Source organism: Symphalangus syndactylus, chromosome X (genome assembly GCF_028878055.3).
Source record: "Symphalangus syndactylus isolate Jambi chromosome X, NHGRI_mSymSyn1-v2.1_pri, whole genome shotgun sequence".
Classification (NCBI taxonomy): domain Eukaryota; kingdom Metazoa; phylum Chordata; class Mammalia; order Primates; family Hylobatidae; genus Symphalangus; species Symphalangus syndactylus.
Window position 1 is genome coordinate 51,877,711 of NC_072447.2, and position 20,344 is coordinate 51,898,054.

At 37.8% G+C, this 20,344-nt stretch overlaps 1 protein-coding gene across 3 annotated transcripts in view; it reads left to right on the plus strand.

Annotated features, from left to right (window-relative positions):
• Positions 1–20,344, plus strand: part of SYTL5 (synaptotagmin like 5) — a 214,776-nt gene that overhangs the window by 184,384 nt on the left and 10,048 nt on the right. For 2 of the 3 annotated variants that reach the window (XM_063634338.1, XM_055268696.2), the window contains 5 exons: positions 3,056–3,148; positions 3,739–3,804; positions 7,282–7,460; positions 9,286–9,385; positions 11,004–11,165. In XM_063634338.1, coding sequence (XP_063490408.1) covers positions 3,056–3,148; positions 3,739–3,804; positions 7,282–7,460; positions 9,286–9,385; positions 11,004–11,165 — 600 coding nt within the window. The remainder of the gene's footprint in view (positions 1–3,055; positions 3,149–3,738; positions 3,805–7,281; positions 7,461–9,285; positions 9,386–11,003; positions 11,166–20,344) is intronic. The other variant, XM_063634339.1, reaches the window with a different exon arrangement.

A 20,344-nucleotide genomic window follows, 5' to 3' on the forward strand; every position in this document is an offset into this window, starting at 1 on the left:
TTTTGTGAATGTTTGAATTTTTTAATACCCACTTTTAAAAAGAAAGTAAAGAAATATGAAGACTGGTACTTTATGTGATGACTACTGGGTAATTGTATACCGAGAAAGAGTAAAACATAAAAATATAGAAAAGGGACAATTTGAAAAAATAATAGGGATGCATTTTTTTCAGAATTAAAGAGCTTATTAGTTTTGGCAGCTTTTTGCTGAAGTTTTAGGGTGTTCTATATATAAAATCACGTCATCTGCAAACAGACAATTTTACTTCTTCCTTTCCAATTTAGATGCCTTTTATTTCTTTTCCCTGTTTAATTGCTCTGGCTGGGACATCCAGCACTATATGGAGTAGAATGGGTAAGAGTAGGCATACTGTATTGTTTCTGATCTTGGAGGAAATGGTTTTAGCTTTTCAATGTTGGGTATAATGTTAGCTAAGAGCTTGTCATGTATGGTTTTATGTTAAGGTAAATTTTTTCTTTATCTCATTTGTTGAGTTTTTAGTATGAAAAGATGTTGATTTTGTCAAGTGCCTTCTCTGCATCTATTGAGATGATCATATGGGTTTTATCCTTCATTCTGTTAATGCAGTTTATCACAACTATTGATTTGTTTATGTTAAACCATCCTTCCATTCCAAGGATAAATCCCACTTAGTCAGGTTGAATGAGCTTCTTCATGTGCTGTTGAACTCAGTTTGCTAGCATTTTGATGAGGACCTTTGCATCTATGGTTTATCATGGATATTGGCCTGCAATTTCTCCTTTTTTTGGTAGTATCCTTGTCTGACTTTGCTATCAGAGTATGCTGGCTTCGTAAAATTAGTTTGGAAGTGTTCCCTCCTCTTCAATTTTTGGAAGAATTTGACAGGAATTGGCATTAATTCTTCCTCAAATGTTAGAAGAATTCATCCATGAAGCCAGCACTTTCTTACAAGATGCTATTCTACAAGCTATTCCAGCTCATCTTGTGAGTTCATCAGTGAGAAAAAGGCAACTACAATAAGTTCTCATTTAACATCATCAACAGATTCTTGGAAACTGCCAATTTCAGCAAAATGACATATAACTAAACCATTTTTTTCCTCATCAATGTTTTAATGAAGTGACATTATTTGAGGACCTGCTGCACATCCTTTCACTTAAAGTTGCAGTTTTCAAGAACCTATGGATGATGTTAAGTGACAACTTACCATAAACCAATATAAAAATAAGCAATTTTTGAACAAGTATTTCACAAAACAGGAAATCCAGTTGGCCAATTAACACAAAATGGTATTCAACTTAGTAATAAGAGAAATGAAAATTAAAATCATGAAGACCATAAACATCTACTGGATTGGCAAAAAAAAAAAAATCTAACAATACCATCTGTTTGCAGGCAAGGATGTGGAGCAAAGGGAACTCTCATACACTACTGGTTAGACTGTAAATTGGTATAACTACTTCTGAAAATTTGACATTATCTTTAAAATGATATAGATAAGCATGTGGAGATATGTTCACCCCTTGACTTGACAATTCCTCTCACTGGTATATATTCGAGTGTGTGAATATATATACTGTGTTGTGTGTATACCGTGGTGTGTGTATATGCGCCAGGATACATATTCACAGAATATACATATCAGTGTTGGGTCACAATAGAAAAAAATCTGAAAATAATCCAAATAGTCAGCAACAAGAGAATGGATAAAGTTTTGGATATCATACAATGGAATATTAAATGACAATAAAAATGAACAGACTACAAAAATATGCCACAATTTTGATGAATTTTAAGGCAATATTAAGCAAAAAAAGCAAAACGTAAAGGAATATATAGCATTTAATTATGTTTACACAAAGTTCAAAACCAGGCAAAACAAAATCATTTTGTTTCAGAGTATTATGATTATGCAAAACAAAATCATTATGTTTCAAAGTATATGCTTATGCAGCTAAACTATAAATAAAAGCAAGAATGTGGTTAACCATAAGAGTTAAAATATTAATTATTCCCGGGTGGAGAAGGGGCTTGTGATATGGACAGGATACACCGGGAGCTTCTGCTTGATCATTTGATTTTGTTATTATATTATATATCTATGTTTTATGTACTTTTTAATATGCTGTATCTTATAATAAAGACTTTTTTAAAGCAAGCCCAGAAGTGTACATCATAATCCTGATTTGTAAAACAATAGTTAAAAAAATTCCCATGAATGTATACTTAGATTTGTGTATGTTTTTATACAATTTTTCACATAAACAAGGAGAAAGACATGGAATGTAACATGTGCAGCAGGATGCTAAATATTAATTTCACCTGGTGTGAAAGGAGGTGAAGGAGGAAAGGAGAAGCAAAAAAGTGTCCATAATAAAAAGCAGTATGCATGATATAATCTATCTATGTGTATATATGTATGTGTGTGTGTATATATATATATGTGATGATATAATCAAAAATATTGAAATTTGATCATTAATATGTTTTTGGTTTCCATTTATCTATATTTCTTGAAATATTTTTACTAGGAAAATATATCACTTAAATAACTAGGCAAAAAAAAACAACCATTTTATCATGAAGGAGAAAAAGAAATGGGAAAGGAAAAGTAGAATCTGGGATTTGAGATGAGAGTCCAGTATTTAGTTCATCCTAGTGGAGAGATTTTTGAGATATGCTTTACCATCTTGGCAGTGTGTGTGTGTGTGTGTGCACGTGCACACAAATTTTTTTTTAATTTTAAAGTAACGTAAGTACATTGCCCAACATGAATCACCTTAGAGGTAGGAATTGAACCCAGGTCTGTATGATTCCAAATTTCATGTTCTTTCCATAAAGTAAGCACCATTAGAAAGGAGACCCCACTCTCCACCCCCTATCCCTGCCCGCTTCTCCGATGGTATAATTCAGATTGACTGGAGAGGAAAAGAGAAAAACCTAGGAATGGAGTGATCTCTAGATATTTTTATCTGATTCTCAAATATTTATGAAAGAAAGTGGTTTTTCAAGTGAAAAGACATTGTAGAAAAACAAATCAACCAACCCACTGATTCTTCCCTTTCTTTTTTAGGACTCCTTGGAAGAGACTGAAGAAAGCATTGATGCCTTAGTGTCCTCGCAGTTATCTACAAACACTCACAGTCTGGCAAGTGGTCTATCAACTGTAAGCAGTTCACTAGGACATGTGGAAAGTTTCTTTTCCCTCTTTTTGATTTTCTGTGCATTTCCAAAGGAGATATGAATGTTCTTAGGAAAATGTGTGAAAATGAGTTAAAAGTCATTGTAAGATCCTGCTTACCCTTTGCCCACAGAGTACCTTTCAGCCTAATTTCGTGTGGGTTTTTTCTCAGGCTCCTGATTTCTTCCTTCTTCCACAGTCCTCACCCAGGTTTTAAAATCTCCTCACTCCCTAGTTCAGGCTCAGTCAGCTCAAGCCTATAAATGATTTTTCAATTATCTGCTGACACATTTCCCTGACACCATTTTCTAAACTCCCCAGCTGTCCTCCAGACCGCTGCCAGTCATTTTCCTAAAACACATGCCCAATCAGGTCTGTCTTCCACTCAAAACCCATCCATAGCTTCCCACTGCCTACAAAATAAAGTCCTTTCTTACTTTAGTGTTCAAGGCCTTTTTTGAGAGGAAGGCCCTGTGTCCTTGTATCTAACTGTGTGTAAGTCTTTTTCTTGGCTTCTCTGATTTCTGTTGCTCTGATACGTTTTTTCTTTTGATCTTTGGATGACTTCTCTAAAGAGTTCTCAAGCAGGTTCTGACAGGAAGTGGACCTACCTAAATGTGCCTGATGCTGACTCAGACACTGTGAGTTTTCAACCTTTCCTTTTTGTTCTTTCCAACCATACTTCACAAATTTCATGGTCTAGGAACTATGATTAAGAAATTTGTCCCATATTTATCTTTTTCCAACTTATATACAATTAACCAGAGGTTATCTTTTAAAAGATTGATGAGGTTATCAGAACCCAAGTATTCCAATTCATTAAACGTTGGAATCTGAACACCATTCAAAAGACACATGCTCTAAAATGATTAACTATCAACAAAACCTTTGAAGTAAACATCTATTTTAAATCACAGCCTTAGCTTGGTTAAGAGCATATAGTTTAGTTAGTAGTAAAATTGCCATAGCTGTCTTAATTTCTCACAAGCCTCTGTATTTGTGGGTTCCTAAATTTCCTTCTATCCGTAGGGGCCTTCTGCTTACAGAGGATTTTCTTTGAAAATGTGGCCACACAGATCTAGTATAGACACAAATCAGTGATATAAGGAGGTAATCAGGTATGGTGGGGTAGTCCTCAGAGTAGAAACCTGGAAATCTTGCTTTATTTCTTGGCCCTAGCAACAATTTTTGTGAGCTAGAATTTTCTCATTTGTAACATGAGGAGGTTGGGGTTTATTCTTGAAACCTTTGATACTCAAAGCATTCACTATGGATCAGCAACATTGCATCTCTTGGAACAGATACCCCAAAACTTTCTCAGTTCAAAAAGCCCCTAGTGTCTCAGTAATTCTTTCCTGGCACTAAAAGTAGCACCTGACTAGTCCATTTATTAAGTAGTTAGACCCAAACAGTGTAATAAGCAGTGTATCCTAACAACTTACTAGCCATTTGTAAAAAAACGCTACAAGTGAAAGAAATTGAAAGAAAAATAATATTTTTATTTCATCCTTAAATAGCACCTATTACTTACCACTAATAGGATATGTGTGCCTATTGAGCACTACACAGTTACCAAATCTTGGAATCGGATTGGACATCACTACTTTCATTTCCTATTTCATATTGATTTTTATGCAATACTTGCTTTTTGTTGCAGCAGCTGCCAAAAACTCAGCTTCAAACAAATAGGAGTTCATTGAAAAGAATAAAGTGTGGTTTAATGTTGACACTGTGAATTACTAGTTAGTAGCTTACATGATGTCTGATAGGTGTTGTGTTTCCCTTGAGAATTTAAAATATTTCTGTGATTCCCCTGTGAGTCTGCGGTGGTGCTCTGTGGTATCTCGATACACAGTTTGGGAACTGCAGGCCTAGGAGTTTGTTAGAACAGCCAAATCTCAGACCTCACCCCAGACTGAAGAGATAAGCATTTTCAGTTCAAAAAGGTATCTGGGTGCTGCTCAAAGCCACCTGCTAAACATGAAAATTCTGTTGCTTTGTTTTAGGAATAAGAAAGACAGATTAGGTCACTCACTGGCTTTCTTTAAGCTGTAATTTCCAAATAATTATGGAATTATTGGTCTGCTCTTGCCCTTGAAGAAGCTTAGAAGACATGTGACCACATCACCCACATCCTGTTCTTTGGTCAGTCTCTACTTCCAGAAATTGGTGGAACATAATGGCTTTTACCAAAAGCAAATTATGAAAAAGAGGACAGTCTAAGGTCCCTGTGTATTTACTATAGTCTTGACTTCCCAGTGGTTCACAGAAAAGTGGTTTTGAAACTATTGGGTCATCCACGAAAGACCTCCAGGTGGTCTTTTGTGACAGTTACTAAGATACACAGTTTTCACTTCTAGTGCCAAAGGATAATTTTATTACATTTACAGTAGTCACCTTTATCCACAGAGGATACATTCCACCTACCCCAGTGGATACCTGAAACCTTGCATAGTACCAAACCCTAGCCAAGAAACACCAAGGTCACATTTTCACTTAAAGAAAGCACTTTTGGCTTCTCTTTGACATATATAAATTACTACCATCATTACTCTTACACTTTGGAGTCATTATTAAGTAAAATAAGAATGAGTTGAACACAAGCTCTGTGATAGCAGGACAGTCAATCTGATAACTGAGACAGCTAAGTGACTAATGGGCAAGTAGCATCTACAGTGTGGCTCCAACTGGACAAAGGGAGGCTTCACATCCAGGGTGGGATGGAGAAGTATGATGTGACAGTTCATCATGCTACTTGTGAACCCCAAAAATCTGAGGCAGGTCTCAGTTAATTTAGAAAGTTTATTTTGCCACAATTGAGGACCGGCACCCCGACACAGCCTCAGGAAGTCCTGCCAACATGTGCCCAAGGTGCTCAGAGCACAGTTTTGTTTTATACATTTTAGGGAGACATAAGACATCGATCAACATATGTAAGATGAACACTGGTTGGGTCTGGAAAGGCGTGACAACTCGAGGTGGGGAGGGGGCTTCCAGGTCATAGGTAGATAAGAGACAAATGGTTGCATTCTTTTGAGTTTCTGAGTAGCCTCTCCAAAGGAGGCCGTTAGATATGCACTTATCTCAGTGAGCAGAGGGGTGACTTTGAATAGTACGGGAGGCAGGTTTGCTGTAAGCAGTTCCCAGCTTGACTTTTTCCTTTAGCTTTGTGATTTTGGGTGCCCAAGATATTTTCCTTTCACATACTCAAAACAGCATACAATTTAAAACTTATGAGTTGTTTGTTTCTGGAGTTTTCCATTTAATATTTTTGAACTGCAGTTGACCATGGGTAGCTGAAACTACAGAAAGGGAAACTGTGGATAAGGGGGACTACTATAAATTAAAAGCTGTCTCAGGTCATTAGTGTCTTGTCAAAAGCCTCATTCATTCTGGTAGATTTGGACTTTTTTTAAATTTATTTTCCTGATTGGTTGGTGTGTGATTTTATTGTGTAGTGGTATATTTTCTGGGCTTCTACTTTATACAGATTTACAAAGCCATGGTCTTATACTACTCATGTAGCCACACAGCTAGCTACTCAGTTGAGGGAAATCATGGAAGCTGTGGGTACGTGATGTTCTTCTGACATGTCCTTGTTAAAGCTGCAGTTATGGCTCCCCGGAGACTGATGGGATGCTCCCTGTAGGTGTCAAAGAAAGCAGTATGTGGCTCCTGCTAGCACAGAATATGAGATAAGCTATCCTTTGCCCCAATCAATGTATTCTACACCTTATAGTAGATTGAACTTGAGTCTACCAGTGAAAATGGAGAAAGCTGCAGGGATGGACGAGAAGTGAGATTTGAAATGCCTCAATTACCCTGTATTCATTAGTAGAAGTGAGTAAGCAAAGGATATTCTCTAACCCAAGAAGGAAATGCTTCCCCTCTAAGCAAGTTTTCTGCCTTTTTTCCTGACGGTACTAGATCTGTTGTCTTTTCTCCAGCTGGGATTTTATACAACACCAGCCAAACAAGTGACTCTTGTTTTCTTTCCTCACCCTAGACTTCCATGCTCATTATAAAGAACAGGAACTATAATTGAATGAAGTGGGTTGATTCTGTGAAGAGATCATTAGAATGACACTAGAAGCCTTTTTCCATCTTGTTTATTCCAGACCAGCCTTAATAGCATGATGAGTGTTTACAGTGAAACGGGAGACTATGGCAATGTGAAAGTCAGTGGTGAAATCCTTCTCCATATCAGCTACTGCTACAAAACTGGTGGGCTCTACATTTTTGTCAAGAATTGCAGAAATCTGGCCATAGGAGATGAAAAGAAACAGAGGACAGATGCGTAAGCACATAGCATGTTCCTCAGACTATTTCAGTCACTGCCTTTTTTGTCTGTATGTGTGTTTCCTTTTCAAAAGTCTTAGCATTCTTCTTGATTCAGTCTTTTCAGAGAGTTGATTGTCATGTTCCTCCTATACCACACTTTTAAATATTCTCTGAAGCACATGTAAACTGGTTGTGTCCTTGATTAACTGATTTTTAAAACATAATTCAGGATTGACATATTTGAAATTTACACAGAGGCAGCTCTTTGAATTAGAATGCTGACATGTTGGCACACCCAGGATGTATAAAAGCGTCTTGTCGATTTTTGTTCTGGGAAATCCTCCAGAGAAAATTACCAAGCTGTTACCCAATTAAACAACTCAAAAGGGCAATTATGAGGCTCTCAGGATTCTAGAGATCAGCCTGGGAGGGCAGGTATGGACCATAGCACATTGGAGAGAAGCTAGATATAAAGGTGTGTCAGGGGTCCTCAAGACCACTGCCAGGTTCATTGATTCACTAGGAGGACTCAGGACTCCGCATGCAGCTATAATCAGCAAAGAGGCACATGGGGCAAAGTCCAGGGGAGATCAGGCTCAAGCTTTGCAAGGGTCCTTTCCCAGTGGAGTCACATAGGGTGCATTTAATTCCTCTGGCGATGAGTTCTGACAACACTTGTGAAATGTTGTCTGCCAAGGAAGCTTATTAGAAACTCAGCTGGTCACATACGAAATTTCCAGTCTCTCAGAAGAAAAGAACCTGTTCAGCATAAGCCATATTGTTTGTACAAACAATTTAGGAACAGCAAGCCACTTTTATCAGTTCTGGGAATGGTGGGAATCCTGAAATCCAAGTTGCCAGATGCCACCCAAGGGCCAAATTTGTAAGCAGGCATTTAGAAGAATGGTAGTCTCAGGCCCACGATGTTAACTCTTTTCTGCACAATAGATGACCTAGGTCCAATAAATAACTCAGAGAACCTGGTTCCAAATACCCTAAGATAGACAAATGAGTGGATTTTGACTACAGATTGGTCCACCTGCCTCCTCAACTACATTTCAGAGGGCTACAGGACCAATGTAATTATTTTGACTAGCATGGAAAGGGGTCTTCTAAAACTCAACAGATATTCTGTAGAACTTTAGTAGCATCTTATACATTTCAACTTTGTACACATCTTGTACATTTCTGAGTCTGCTGTGATACCCTGCTTCAAGAGGCTCCTGAAATAGCTCAATCGAAAGTGTTGGGTAGAATTGCTATCACTACTTCAGGTTATTATTTTTTATTTTGCCTTTTTCACTATTTTCTTTTACTCACCCATTACCATTGACCCCACTCTCTGACATTAGAAGGCAAGACTAGGAATAGAGAAGCATCTAATCCCAGAAAAGTTTGTGAGACCATTAATATTAATAGTGTATTACATGTATTGAGTAGTACAATATGGTAGCTCCTTGGATGTGTCAACTAATTTAATCCTCACAAGGCTATCAGTTAGACACTGTTATTTTCCCCGTTTTACAGATGAAGAAACTAAGGCACAGAGTGGTTATTTAGTAAATTCTTGAGGTCACCAAATCTCTGAGGCATGGAGTGATTCAAAACCAGGTGGCTTGACTCCAGAACCCACACTCTTTTATCATTATACTTTACCACTTCTCTCTTACGGAAGGTCCAGGGTTCTATTTTAAGGTATCCTGTTATATAGAAAAAATTCTCTTTGGTATTTCCTTTCATGCTCACTGGCCCTTTGCCTCTTTTATTCACAGCGACGTCTTTGAACATTTCTTGCACATAGATGTTTCACAATAATTACATTTATATTTTCTTATCTATAGTTATGTCAAGTCATACCTTCTTCCTGACAAGTCCCGGAACAACAAGCGTAAGACCAAAATCAGAACAGGCACCAATCCAGAATTCAATGAAACACTAAAGGTAAATAAATACGGTCTCATAGTAACTCATGTGATACTGTTCACAACTTCAATGGTTTAGAAGTAACTACAGAGAATATTTTATTTGTGAGTCAAGGCTTGTATATGTTTTAGAAAATTAGAATTTGAATAAATTAACATAATACCTTTGACTTTTCTAACATCTTTTGAGAAAAAGAAAACACTCTTATTCTATTTATGTTTACGCTGCTACTGAATTTGAACCTTGAGTAGAGATGATCCAGCCAAACTGCATTCTGTGCTGATGCATCTTGCCAAAAAATCAGTTTTACCTTTGGGCAAACAGTGCTTTTTCTGACTTCCCTAAAAGAAGCTTGTCACAGTTTTGATACTACTTAATGAGTCACTTTGCACACATTCATTGTTCTGCTAACATAGCATAGGTCTATACTGTTTGTTGTTAGGATTTCAGAATTTGACTAAATGTAGGTATGTGGTTAATGAATAGTGGAAATGCAGAGCCAGATTTGAGAAATCTCAGCAAAAGTGGCCTAGATAAAATATGGCCCAATCCAGGTCAATGATCCAGAAAATAGAAATCTCTTTCCAATGAGCTTTCACATAATTAACCCCTTCTCTTGCTATGGAACAATCTGGCCTGGTAAGAAACATCCAGGGAGAATGGAATGCAGAAGTTATTGCCAATTCTATGGAAATTTATGGGCTTGTGCCCCAGAGTGATGGTGTCAGAGTCCACTTTAGGAGGAAATTAGTAAAGGCAGAAAGCCACAAGCCTGCATGTGTCAGTGGGAGCATGTGTGGAAGCAGAAACTAATATTAAGACAGAACAAACTGAAAAATGAATAAATACAGGTAGAGGGTAAATTCAGTGGCCATAACAGGATAGGAAAGATGAGCCCAAACACAGTGAGAGGGTAAATTTAGGAAGCAGGGAGCCAAGGTTAACTATGGCAGTAACAGCAAGAACAAGAATAGGCACTAATCCAAGATCAGGAATCAGTCAATCTGAAGTGTGTCCCAGATGGTGGTTGCATAGAACAAGCAGAAGGTTGGAGGGTGTGTGAGCATGTGGCCCTGGATAATGTTGTTACAAAAAAAAAAATGCTAGCCCAGCAATATCTTCTTTCTGTTTAATATACATGTACACCTTTTCACCTCTGCACTTAGGCTGGACTTTATAAAATTTGGTGTTTTCAAGTTTCTCATTGTCAATCCTTTTCTGGATTTGGGGATTCTCATTATGAACAAAATAAGAGAGAAGGTGGAGAATTTATATATTAAACTTTGAGCTTACAAAGTAGATGTGAAAAAATAATTAAGGAAAATGAAAAACCAATAAAACTGGAAAGAGGATAAGCTTCATCACCTAACACTTTTTATACAGTATCTGGAGTTTATCTCTACCTCAAATAATTTGTGTATATATCTTTCAACGCAAAGTCTGGCACAAAATGAGTTTATGGCATAGAACTTCAATTGTAGCAGAAACAAAGAAAAACAAAGAGTTTTCTTTGTGTTTGTTTTGTTCATATTACTGATGCATATGATCTGAAAGATGTTGGAAGTAAATTTCGACCTCTCCTGGAATTGGATAGAGCCCTCCTTGTGGAGTGTAATGTTGTAAATCTCATTTGCAGTACACCATCAGCCATACCCAGCTGGAAACAAGAACTCTGCAGCTCTCCGTCTGGCACTATGATCGATTTGGACGTAATAGCTTCCTCGGGGAAGTAGAGATTCCTTTTGACTCGTGGAACTTTGAAAATCCAACTGATGAGTGGTTTGTGCTTCAACCCAAGGTAGGAAATTCTCTCAGATGAGTCAGTTATGCAATTAGATAAGTTATGAGCGAAATTGATGTCACAAACCTAAAGAACTTGAAGACTTTCAAATTTCAAGTGATAATCTGCAAAAAATTAGTGCAGCAAATTTTGGAATAATATTATAAAAATGTTGTAAATCCACTGTTTTGGAAATTCTTTGTCAATATAGGTCATCTGTATAATGAAAGCTACATAATCATATTTTTTTGCTAAAAAGTTTTATTATTTGACAGTCTCATTGGATAACTGAAAGCAACACATTATATGATCTTATTAGAGAGTCTTCATTTTCACATAGGTGAAACCAAATTCATACAGCATGAACAATCTCCAAACATTACCTTTATTTCTCATTCTCCACAATTCATACCATAAGCAGGAGTGATCTTGCCTTTGCTTATATGAGGGAATAACCAGTAGCTAAAGTATCTGATTTTCTTACTTTCCTACTTTTGGGATTCATGACCAAGGCCTTGAGTTACATTCAGAAAAAAATCTTAGAGCTGATAATTAAATGCCAATACTGTATAGCATGTTCTAATCTAGACCAACAGTACCTTGGATTCACTTTAAGTGACTGGAGTCTCTATGCATTTACAGTACTTTTTAAGCCAAAATGGAGGTGAGTAAAGGTCACATTTATGCAGCCAAAGATTATTCTTTATATACAGAAAGGCAAAAGCACATTATGATGAAGACAGTGGACTCAAATCAAACTTACTTGGTTCTATCCTGGCTTCATGACTGCCCATGTGACCTTGGGCAAATTATTTAACTTTTTATTCCTTAGTGTCCTCAGTTGTAATATAATCATTGGATGTAGCCTATAGGTCTGCAGTGAAGCTTGAATAAACATTCTATGCACGGCTGTCAGCATTTTATTAGGAACATTGTAAGCTCTCAATAAGTGTTAGATAGTATATGTGTTACTTGGGAGTCCTTGTATTGCAACAGACAGAAACTCCAGCTCATACTGCTCAAAAAAATAAAGGGAGATTATTGGCCAGCAGTGATTAGGCATGGCTTGATCCAGATGTTCAAATCTTATCAAAGTCTTGGAATTTCTTGGTGTCTCTTCTTATCTTCATTGGCTTCATTTTCAGGTTCCATGCAGTGTTGTCCTCCCTGACTAGCTCCAAGCATGCCTCTCTAATGACTACAGTGGCTACAAGCCTTTCATCTTTGCACCACACTGTTCAGAAGAGGAGAGATTTCCTCCTCCTCCAACAGCCAAATCAGTGCATTGGGCCTGGTTCTCCTAATTATAATTCTGTCATTTGCCTATTCTAAGCTAATGACTGTGGCCAGGGAGGTGAGATGCATTAGCTGGCTTAAGACAATCAGAATATACCCTGGTTCTGAAGAGGGGAACAATAGCATCCTTCCAGTCAATTTCCTGGAAATAGTTGAAGGACTTCGCTGGAATGATATCTAAGCTCCCCTAGACCTCTCCCAGGCATCCTTTGTGCTTAGAAATCAACACTTTCCACAGTAATCACTTCCACATTGTCAATGAGTGGTTCACAGTCTATCATAAGAGGGAAGCATCTTTAAGTCTTTCTGAGTCTACTGAAGGTAGAAAAGTTCTGATTGCATTCACTGTGGAATACCATGGGTCCTCTGCCAGATCCCCTTAGGTTCCTAACCATGTCTGTTAGGAGATTTGCCACAACAGCCTCCACCTGAGACTCTCTTTAGAAGACTTCCCTTGGGCTACTGTAGCTTTTTGCCTATGTAAGCAGAGAGCCAGAAGTCCTGGGAATTTTTGTACCCACTGCCACAAGACAACCCTTCATCAATAACTGATAGGTGGGGGAGTATGAAGGCCCACTTCCTTACTGAAAGTGGGAAAAACTCCAAAGCATTACGTATACTACCACATCAGGTAGAAGCTACCTTCCATGGAATTTTGCCCAAGATTAAACTTGTCCCTATTGACTTGCTTCCCGTACCTCTTTACTGGTCTCTCTGAGAGAACTTCCTTAATAAATCACTTCATAAGAATCTTCGCCTTAGAGTCTGTTTCTGAAGAACCCAACAGAAGTTAGTGTCTCTAATCTCTGCCATCTTCCTCTGCGCAGCTTGCTCTGTTCTATATAGAAGAATAGCTGAAGACACAGACGTGCTTAGATATCATGTCTTCCAAAAATGGGGAGGACAGGCACAAAGGCATGCTCATCCTCGGGCTGAGCTGGGCTCTGTGTGGTTGATTATCAGCCAGCCATGTGAAGTGGCACTTCAGTTTCAGTTTCCTGCCTCGGTCATTTCAATGCAATTGTCACTCCAGCAGCTGCAGATATAGTATGAGCAGCCTTGGAGACTTGACGTTTCTCGTAGATTATGCAGTCGAGAAGGTGAGAGTTACACAGACTGATTTCCCTAGTAATAGGGGATCAGAATTAATAATCCTTAATAATTTAGAAATACTGACATACTTCTGCACTAGGAGTGCCAGAAAGGCATGGTGCCTTATTGCTTATTGACTCTGTTAGTGAAGGTTCCTCAATATTTATCTTTATATGGGTTAGGTCCTACAGTGCTAAGCCAGTGAGGAGACTGGTGCAGAGAAAGAACTCAAGATGCCAAACATACTGTTGTTTCACAGTATAACTTCCTTTTTACTTCATGGCATGGGATTATTTATTAGCTGTCAATCATTATCCTTCTGAAAGGCATGTCAGGTAGTTAGACAAGGTTTTATCAGTATGAATTGCCTTTCATGCCTTCCCAGAGTGTACTATTATAAAAACAAGGACATCTGAAAATCAAGAGCAAGCTTATGTGGTTTTCCAAGGAAACGTTGTCTTATTCTGCCTTCAGGTAGGGAGTAAATGTATGTTCCTTTGGAATTATACCTAGATTAAAGGCTCTCTCTTTTTTTGGCAGACTTTTGTCTGTAATTCCTTACTCTATGTTACACCTGTAAATGCACTGGGAGTCTCTTTCTCACTCCGATGGAAAGTGGACCTCTCTTTTTTTCAGAAAGCAGAAGGTGGTGGGTGTCATCTGCTTATTTCACATCTCTGCTCAGATAGTCTCAGTGGTTCCCTACTACTTTTGGATATGGTTTGAATAAATACTAACCCTCACCCAGGCACTCAGTGTTCTGTTGAATGGCCCAGCCTACTGTCGCAGCCAAAGATGTTAGTTCTCTACCCATCCCCATTTTCTTGCAAACAGGGCTCCCCTTTGCTTTCATTCCCATTAGCCAACCCCTGCCAATCATTGTAGGAGGGGAGCCTTCGGGCCGCTAGAGAGGGCTTGGTTTGCAGGCCAGAAAAGCCAACATAGCCTGGGTATTTAAGTCTCCTGGGGTTGAGCAGAGCCTTGATCAATGACTGGTGGATTAAGGAACATCAATACACCCACGTTCTTGCCTCTCATTGGAACAGCTCTGAAGTGTGATCTGTCACATCTCCAGAGTACCCCTATGGGACTTAACAAAAGTTACTCTCCATGGAACTTTGCCTGAAATCACATCCTTAAGCCTCCTTCACTTTCGGTCCCCCTTCCCCAGTACCCTTCCTAATAAAATACTGTAACTTAAGTAAGTGCCTTAGCATCTTCTGGGAAACCCTGAGTTGACACCTTATTTCCATCCTCCTTGCTACTACCTCCCTGTACACACTCCCCTGATCACATTTGACTTTCTGTCAGTCCCTAAACATATTCTACACAACCCCAATCATATTTTGCTCATACTGTTTTCTCAACCTGGATTAACCTTCCCAGTCCATCTTCATCTGTCATCATGTCTCCAGTCCTTTAAGGACCAGGTAAGAGCCACCTCTTTATCCCAATCTGGATTAATCTCTCTCTTCCCATAGTAGTTTCTTTTTACTTGTGTTGGAATAACTGTCACCATTTACCTTACACTGAACTTTCTGTATAGTAGAAACCCTCTTCCCCCAGAAATTACAACCAGTAGTAGGTCAGTTAATAGACAAAGTCGCAGAAATCACCCACATACAAACACACACAATGTATTTCTTTTATTTTTAATTATTTTGAATTGACACATAAAAATTGTTTATATTTATCATGTAAAATGTGGTTTCTAAATATGTATATATTATGGAATGGCTACATCAACCTAGTTAACATATATATTACTTCACATACCATACTTTTTTTGTGGTCAGAACACATAAAATTTACTCTCTTAGCAATTCTCAAGAATACAAAACATTGTTATTATTAATAACTATGGTCACCATGTTGTAAAATAGATTCCTCAAATTTATTCCTCCTATCTAGCGGACATTTTATTTTGTTAGGCCAACATGTCCCCCAGTTCTCCCCACCCCCAGCCCCTGATAACCACCACTCTACTCTCTGCTTCTATTAATTCAACTATTTTAGATTCCACTATTTTAGATATAAGTGAGGTCATGCAGTGTTCATCTTTCTGTGCCTGGCTTATTTTAATTAACATAATGTCCTGCAGATTTATCCATGTTGTTGCAAATGCAAATGACAAGATTTTATTTTTTAAGGCTGAGTAGTATTTCATTGTGTATATATACCATATTTTCTTTATCACTTCATCCATTGATGAACAATTAGGTTGTTTCTATATGTTGGCTATTGTGAATCATGCTGCAATGAGCATGGGAGTGTAGAGATCTCTTTAAGATACTTATTTCATTTCCTTTGGTTATATAACTTGTAGTGGGATTGCTAGCTCATATATATGGTAGTTCTATAACACTTACTATATTTAGTCTTTTTGATATTAGCCGTTCTAACAGGTATGAGGTAATAGCTCATTGCGATTTTAATTTGCATTTCCCTGGTGATTAGCGATGTTGAGCATTTTGTCATACACCTTTTGGCCATTTGTATGTCTTCTTTTGAGAGATGTCTACTAAGATCCTTTCCCCATTATTTAATTGGATTATTTCTTTTCTTACTATTGAATTGCTTGAGTTCCTTATGTATCTTCAATATTAAATTATTTAACTTAAACTATATCAGATTTATGATTTGCAACTATTTTCCCTCATTCTGCAGATTGTCTCTTCACTCCGTTGATTGTTTTCTTTGCTCTGCAGAAGTTCAGTTTGAGGCAGTCCTATTTGCCTGTTTTTGCTTTTGTTTCCTGTGCTTTTAGGGTCATATTCAAAAAAAATTTCCCAGACCTATGTTATGGAGCTTTTCCCCTATGTTTTTCCTAGTAGTTTTACAGTTTCAGGTCTCATGCTTAAGTCTTTAATCCACTTTGAGTTGATTTTTGTATATGGTGTGAGATAAGGGTCCAATTTCATTCTTCTGCATGTGGATATTCAGTTGTCCCAACACCGTTTATTAAAGAGACTGTCCTTTCCCCATTGTGAATTTTTGGCACTTTTGTTGAAAATCAATTGACCATAAATTTATTTCTGGACTCTCTATTCTGTTCCATTGGTTGTATGTATCTGTTCTTATGCCAGTACCATGCTGTTTTGATTACTATAGTTTCCCAATGCATTTCTTAAACATTTATTTTTAACTTAAACCAAATAAGTGTACATTCATTTGCAAGTCTTCTGATATACAGGCAATTAATTTTGTTTGAATTTCATTCAGTAAGCAAAATTCTGCCATATATTCCTTGCATAAATTCTCCTCCTAATGCATCATCATCAGCAGATTCTAATTTGAGTTTTTCTCAAATGAAACAAGAATATAAGAATACTTTCAAAGTAAACCAAATGCAAATTCTTCTCAAAAATTTATGATTTTTTCTAACCTTTTATAGATTCAAGCCCACATATAATCCAATAGCAACTTTGTTTTCAAATCTTTAGTTCTTCTAAAGTATTCAACTGAATTGTTATAGTAGCAGCTGTCTTTTTGCACTCATCAATTTATGTGATGTTAAACTATATAATTGCAATCACAGATATGCCTGGCCTAAAGAGCTTAGGGGACTAACTAACGCAGCTGACTCTCAGTGTGCATACAATTCAACTGATGGGAGCAGATGCATATTCTTTGCAGAAAGGATTCTGCTATTCACTAGGGATGAAGAACACTAATTAAACTGATGAGTCAGTTAACTAAGTGTGAATTAATAGATCCTGCTACTGCAAATATGTCTACTAGATAGACTGAAAACTCATTGAAAGCAGGATCTGTCTTTTGTGTCCCCACAGCACTTAGCAAAATGCCTTATAAAAATGTAAGCATTCCATATGTGTTGGTAGAGTTGAATTGAATATGATTGGATTCTGCTAACTTTTTCTGAGTAATAGTGGGTTGGATAATGACAATGGTGGTATGCCAGGAGAGGGTGTTGCCTAGGAATTTTCTGGCAAAATATAAGTATCAAAAATACCCTAAGACATTAGACATGTGCAGGCTGCAATATGACTCCCCTGCTTTAATTTTTTATGTGTGATTATAATGCTACAAGCTTCATCATTATTGTGTTTTCCTTTCTTAAGACTTGAAGTCTATACGGGATCTACAGTATATTTTAAGCTAAAAACCAATGGAACATTGGTAAATCCCAATAATGCATGTTTTTGATGTCTGGTAGCACACTATATATTAGTATGTGATTCCTACACATATCACTTTTTCCTACTGGAGTGTTTTCATACGGAAGATCTCACTCAAAAAGCAAACACAGCCTGCTCTGGTTATCTATTGCTGTATACCAAACTACCTTAAACCTTCGGGGCTTACAGCAAGAATTTATTCTCTCTCATGATTCTGTGGGTTGACTAGACCCATCTAGGTAATTCTCACTTAGGGTTTCTTGCACCACTGCAGCCAGATGGTTGACTGGGGCTGATGTCATCTGAAAGCTCAACTGCATTGATTGTTCGAGTTGGCTCACTTCCATGTCTTACACATGATGTTGACTGCTGGCTGGAAACTCAGCTAGGCCTGCCAGCTGGAGCACCTACGTGCAGCTTCTCTCTGTGGCTTGGGCCTCCCTTAGCATGGGTTCCCAGAGGAAGCATTCAGAAATATTCATTCCAAGAAAGAAAGTAGAAGCTGTCAATCTTAAGACCTGGACCCCAAAACTGGCACATTGTCACTTCTGCCATATTCTATAATACTAGTCAAAGCAATCACAGAGCCCACACAGACCCAAAGAGAAGTCACAAATACCCCATCTCTCATTAATGACAGTACCAAAAAAGTGGTAACCATCTTTAATCTGTCATAACATCCATTATAATTTTCTACTTATGATAGTCACCGAAACTAAAATTTACTGAGATTGTCAAAACAGAAAGAAGAGTCCAGTTACAAGGAACCTGATCTAAAATAATCAGATTAAATATTAGATGGATAGTCTATTTTACCATATAATCTCATTTTTGCCCAGGGTAAGAAGGTTGAATAAAATATTTCAAGCATTTTTCCCACCCTTACTAGTAAGTTTTACTACCACCAGCAGGAAAGAAAAGGGAAAGTCAGGCAAGGATTCCTTTTCTTTGTAATAGTCTCAGTATTTTAATTTTTTTTTACTATTTATTTGCTTATTTATGCCAAGTCTTGAACAGTCTCTGGCTTGGCTATGAATGGGCTAGGTTTCTGAACTCTCATTCTGCCCTCTCTGAGAGAGCAGTTCTCTGCTCTTGACTCAGAAGTCAGATCCCACCTTATACAAAAATTAATTCAAGATGGATTAAAGACTTACACGTTAGACCTAAAACCATAAAAACCCTAGAAGAAAACCTAGGCAATACCATTCAGGACATAGGCATGGGCAAGGACTTCATGTCTAAAACACCAAAAGCAATGGCAACAAAAGCCAAAATTGACAAATGGGATCTAATTAAACTAAAGAGCTTCTGCACAGCAAAAGAAACTACCATCAGAGTGAACAGGCAACCTACAGAATGGGAGAAAATTTTCACAACCTACTCATCTGACAAAGGGCTAATATCCAGAATCTACAATGAACTCAAACAAATTTACAAGAAAAAAACAAACAACCCCATCAAAAAGTGGGTGAAGGACATGAAAAGACACTTCTCAAAAGAAGACATTTATGCAGCCAAAAAACACATGAAAAAATGCTCATCATCACTGGCCATCAGAGAAATGCAAATCAAAACCACAATGAGATACCATCTCACACCAGTTAGAATGGCCATCATTAAAAAGTCAGGAAACAACAGGTGCTGGAGAGGATGTGGAAAAATAGGAACACTTTTACACTGTTGGTGGGACTGTAAACTAGTTCAACCATTGTGGAAGTCAGTGTGGCGATTCCTCAGGGATCTAGAACTAGAAATACCATTTGATCCAGCCATCCCATTACTGGGTATATACCCAAAGGACTATAAATCATGCTGCTATAAAGACACATGCACACGTATGTTTATTGTGGCACTATTCACGATAGCAAAGACTTGGAACCAACCCAAATGTCCAACAACGATAGACTGGATTAAGAAAATGTGGCACATATACACCATGGAATACTATGCAGCCATAAAAAATGATGAGTTCATGTCCTTTGTAGGGTCATGGATGAAACTGGAAGCCATCATTCTCAGTAAACTATCGCAAGGACAAAAAAACCAAACACCGCATGTTCTCACTCATAGGTGGGAATTGAACAATGAGAACTCATGGACACAGGAAGGGGAATATCACACTCCGGGGACTGTTGTGGGGTGGGGGGAGGGGCGAGGGACAGCATTAGAAGATATACCTAATGCTAAATGACGAGTTAATGGGTGCAGCAAACCAACATGGCACATGGATACATATGTAACAAACCTGCACATTGTGCACATGTACCCTAAAACCTAAAGTATAATTAAAAAAAAAAAGAAAAGACTGACAAAGTATACTACCTTTCTTGCTCTACCTGTGAAAGAACTCAAAGTTCAGTTGACTCAATGGCAAGTGGGAGACCTATAGAACAGAGGTTCTGGGTGCATGTGCACATTGATTTTCTTTAATTTGAACTTTATATTTTGAGATGATTGTAAATCTACATGCAGTTACAAGAAATAATATGAAGAGATCCCATGTACCCATTACTTGATTTTCCCCAATGGTAACCTATAGCAAAGCTGTACTATAATATCAAACCAGGTTTTGCTTATTTTTTTAGAGGCAGGGCCTCACTCTGTCATCCAGGCTGGAGTACAGTGGCACAATCATAGCTAATTATAATCTCAAATTTCTGGGCTGAAGCT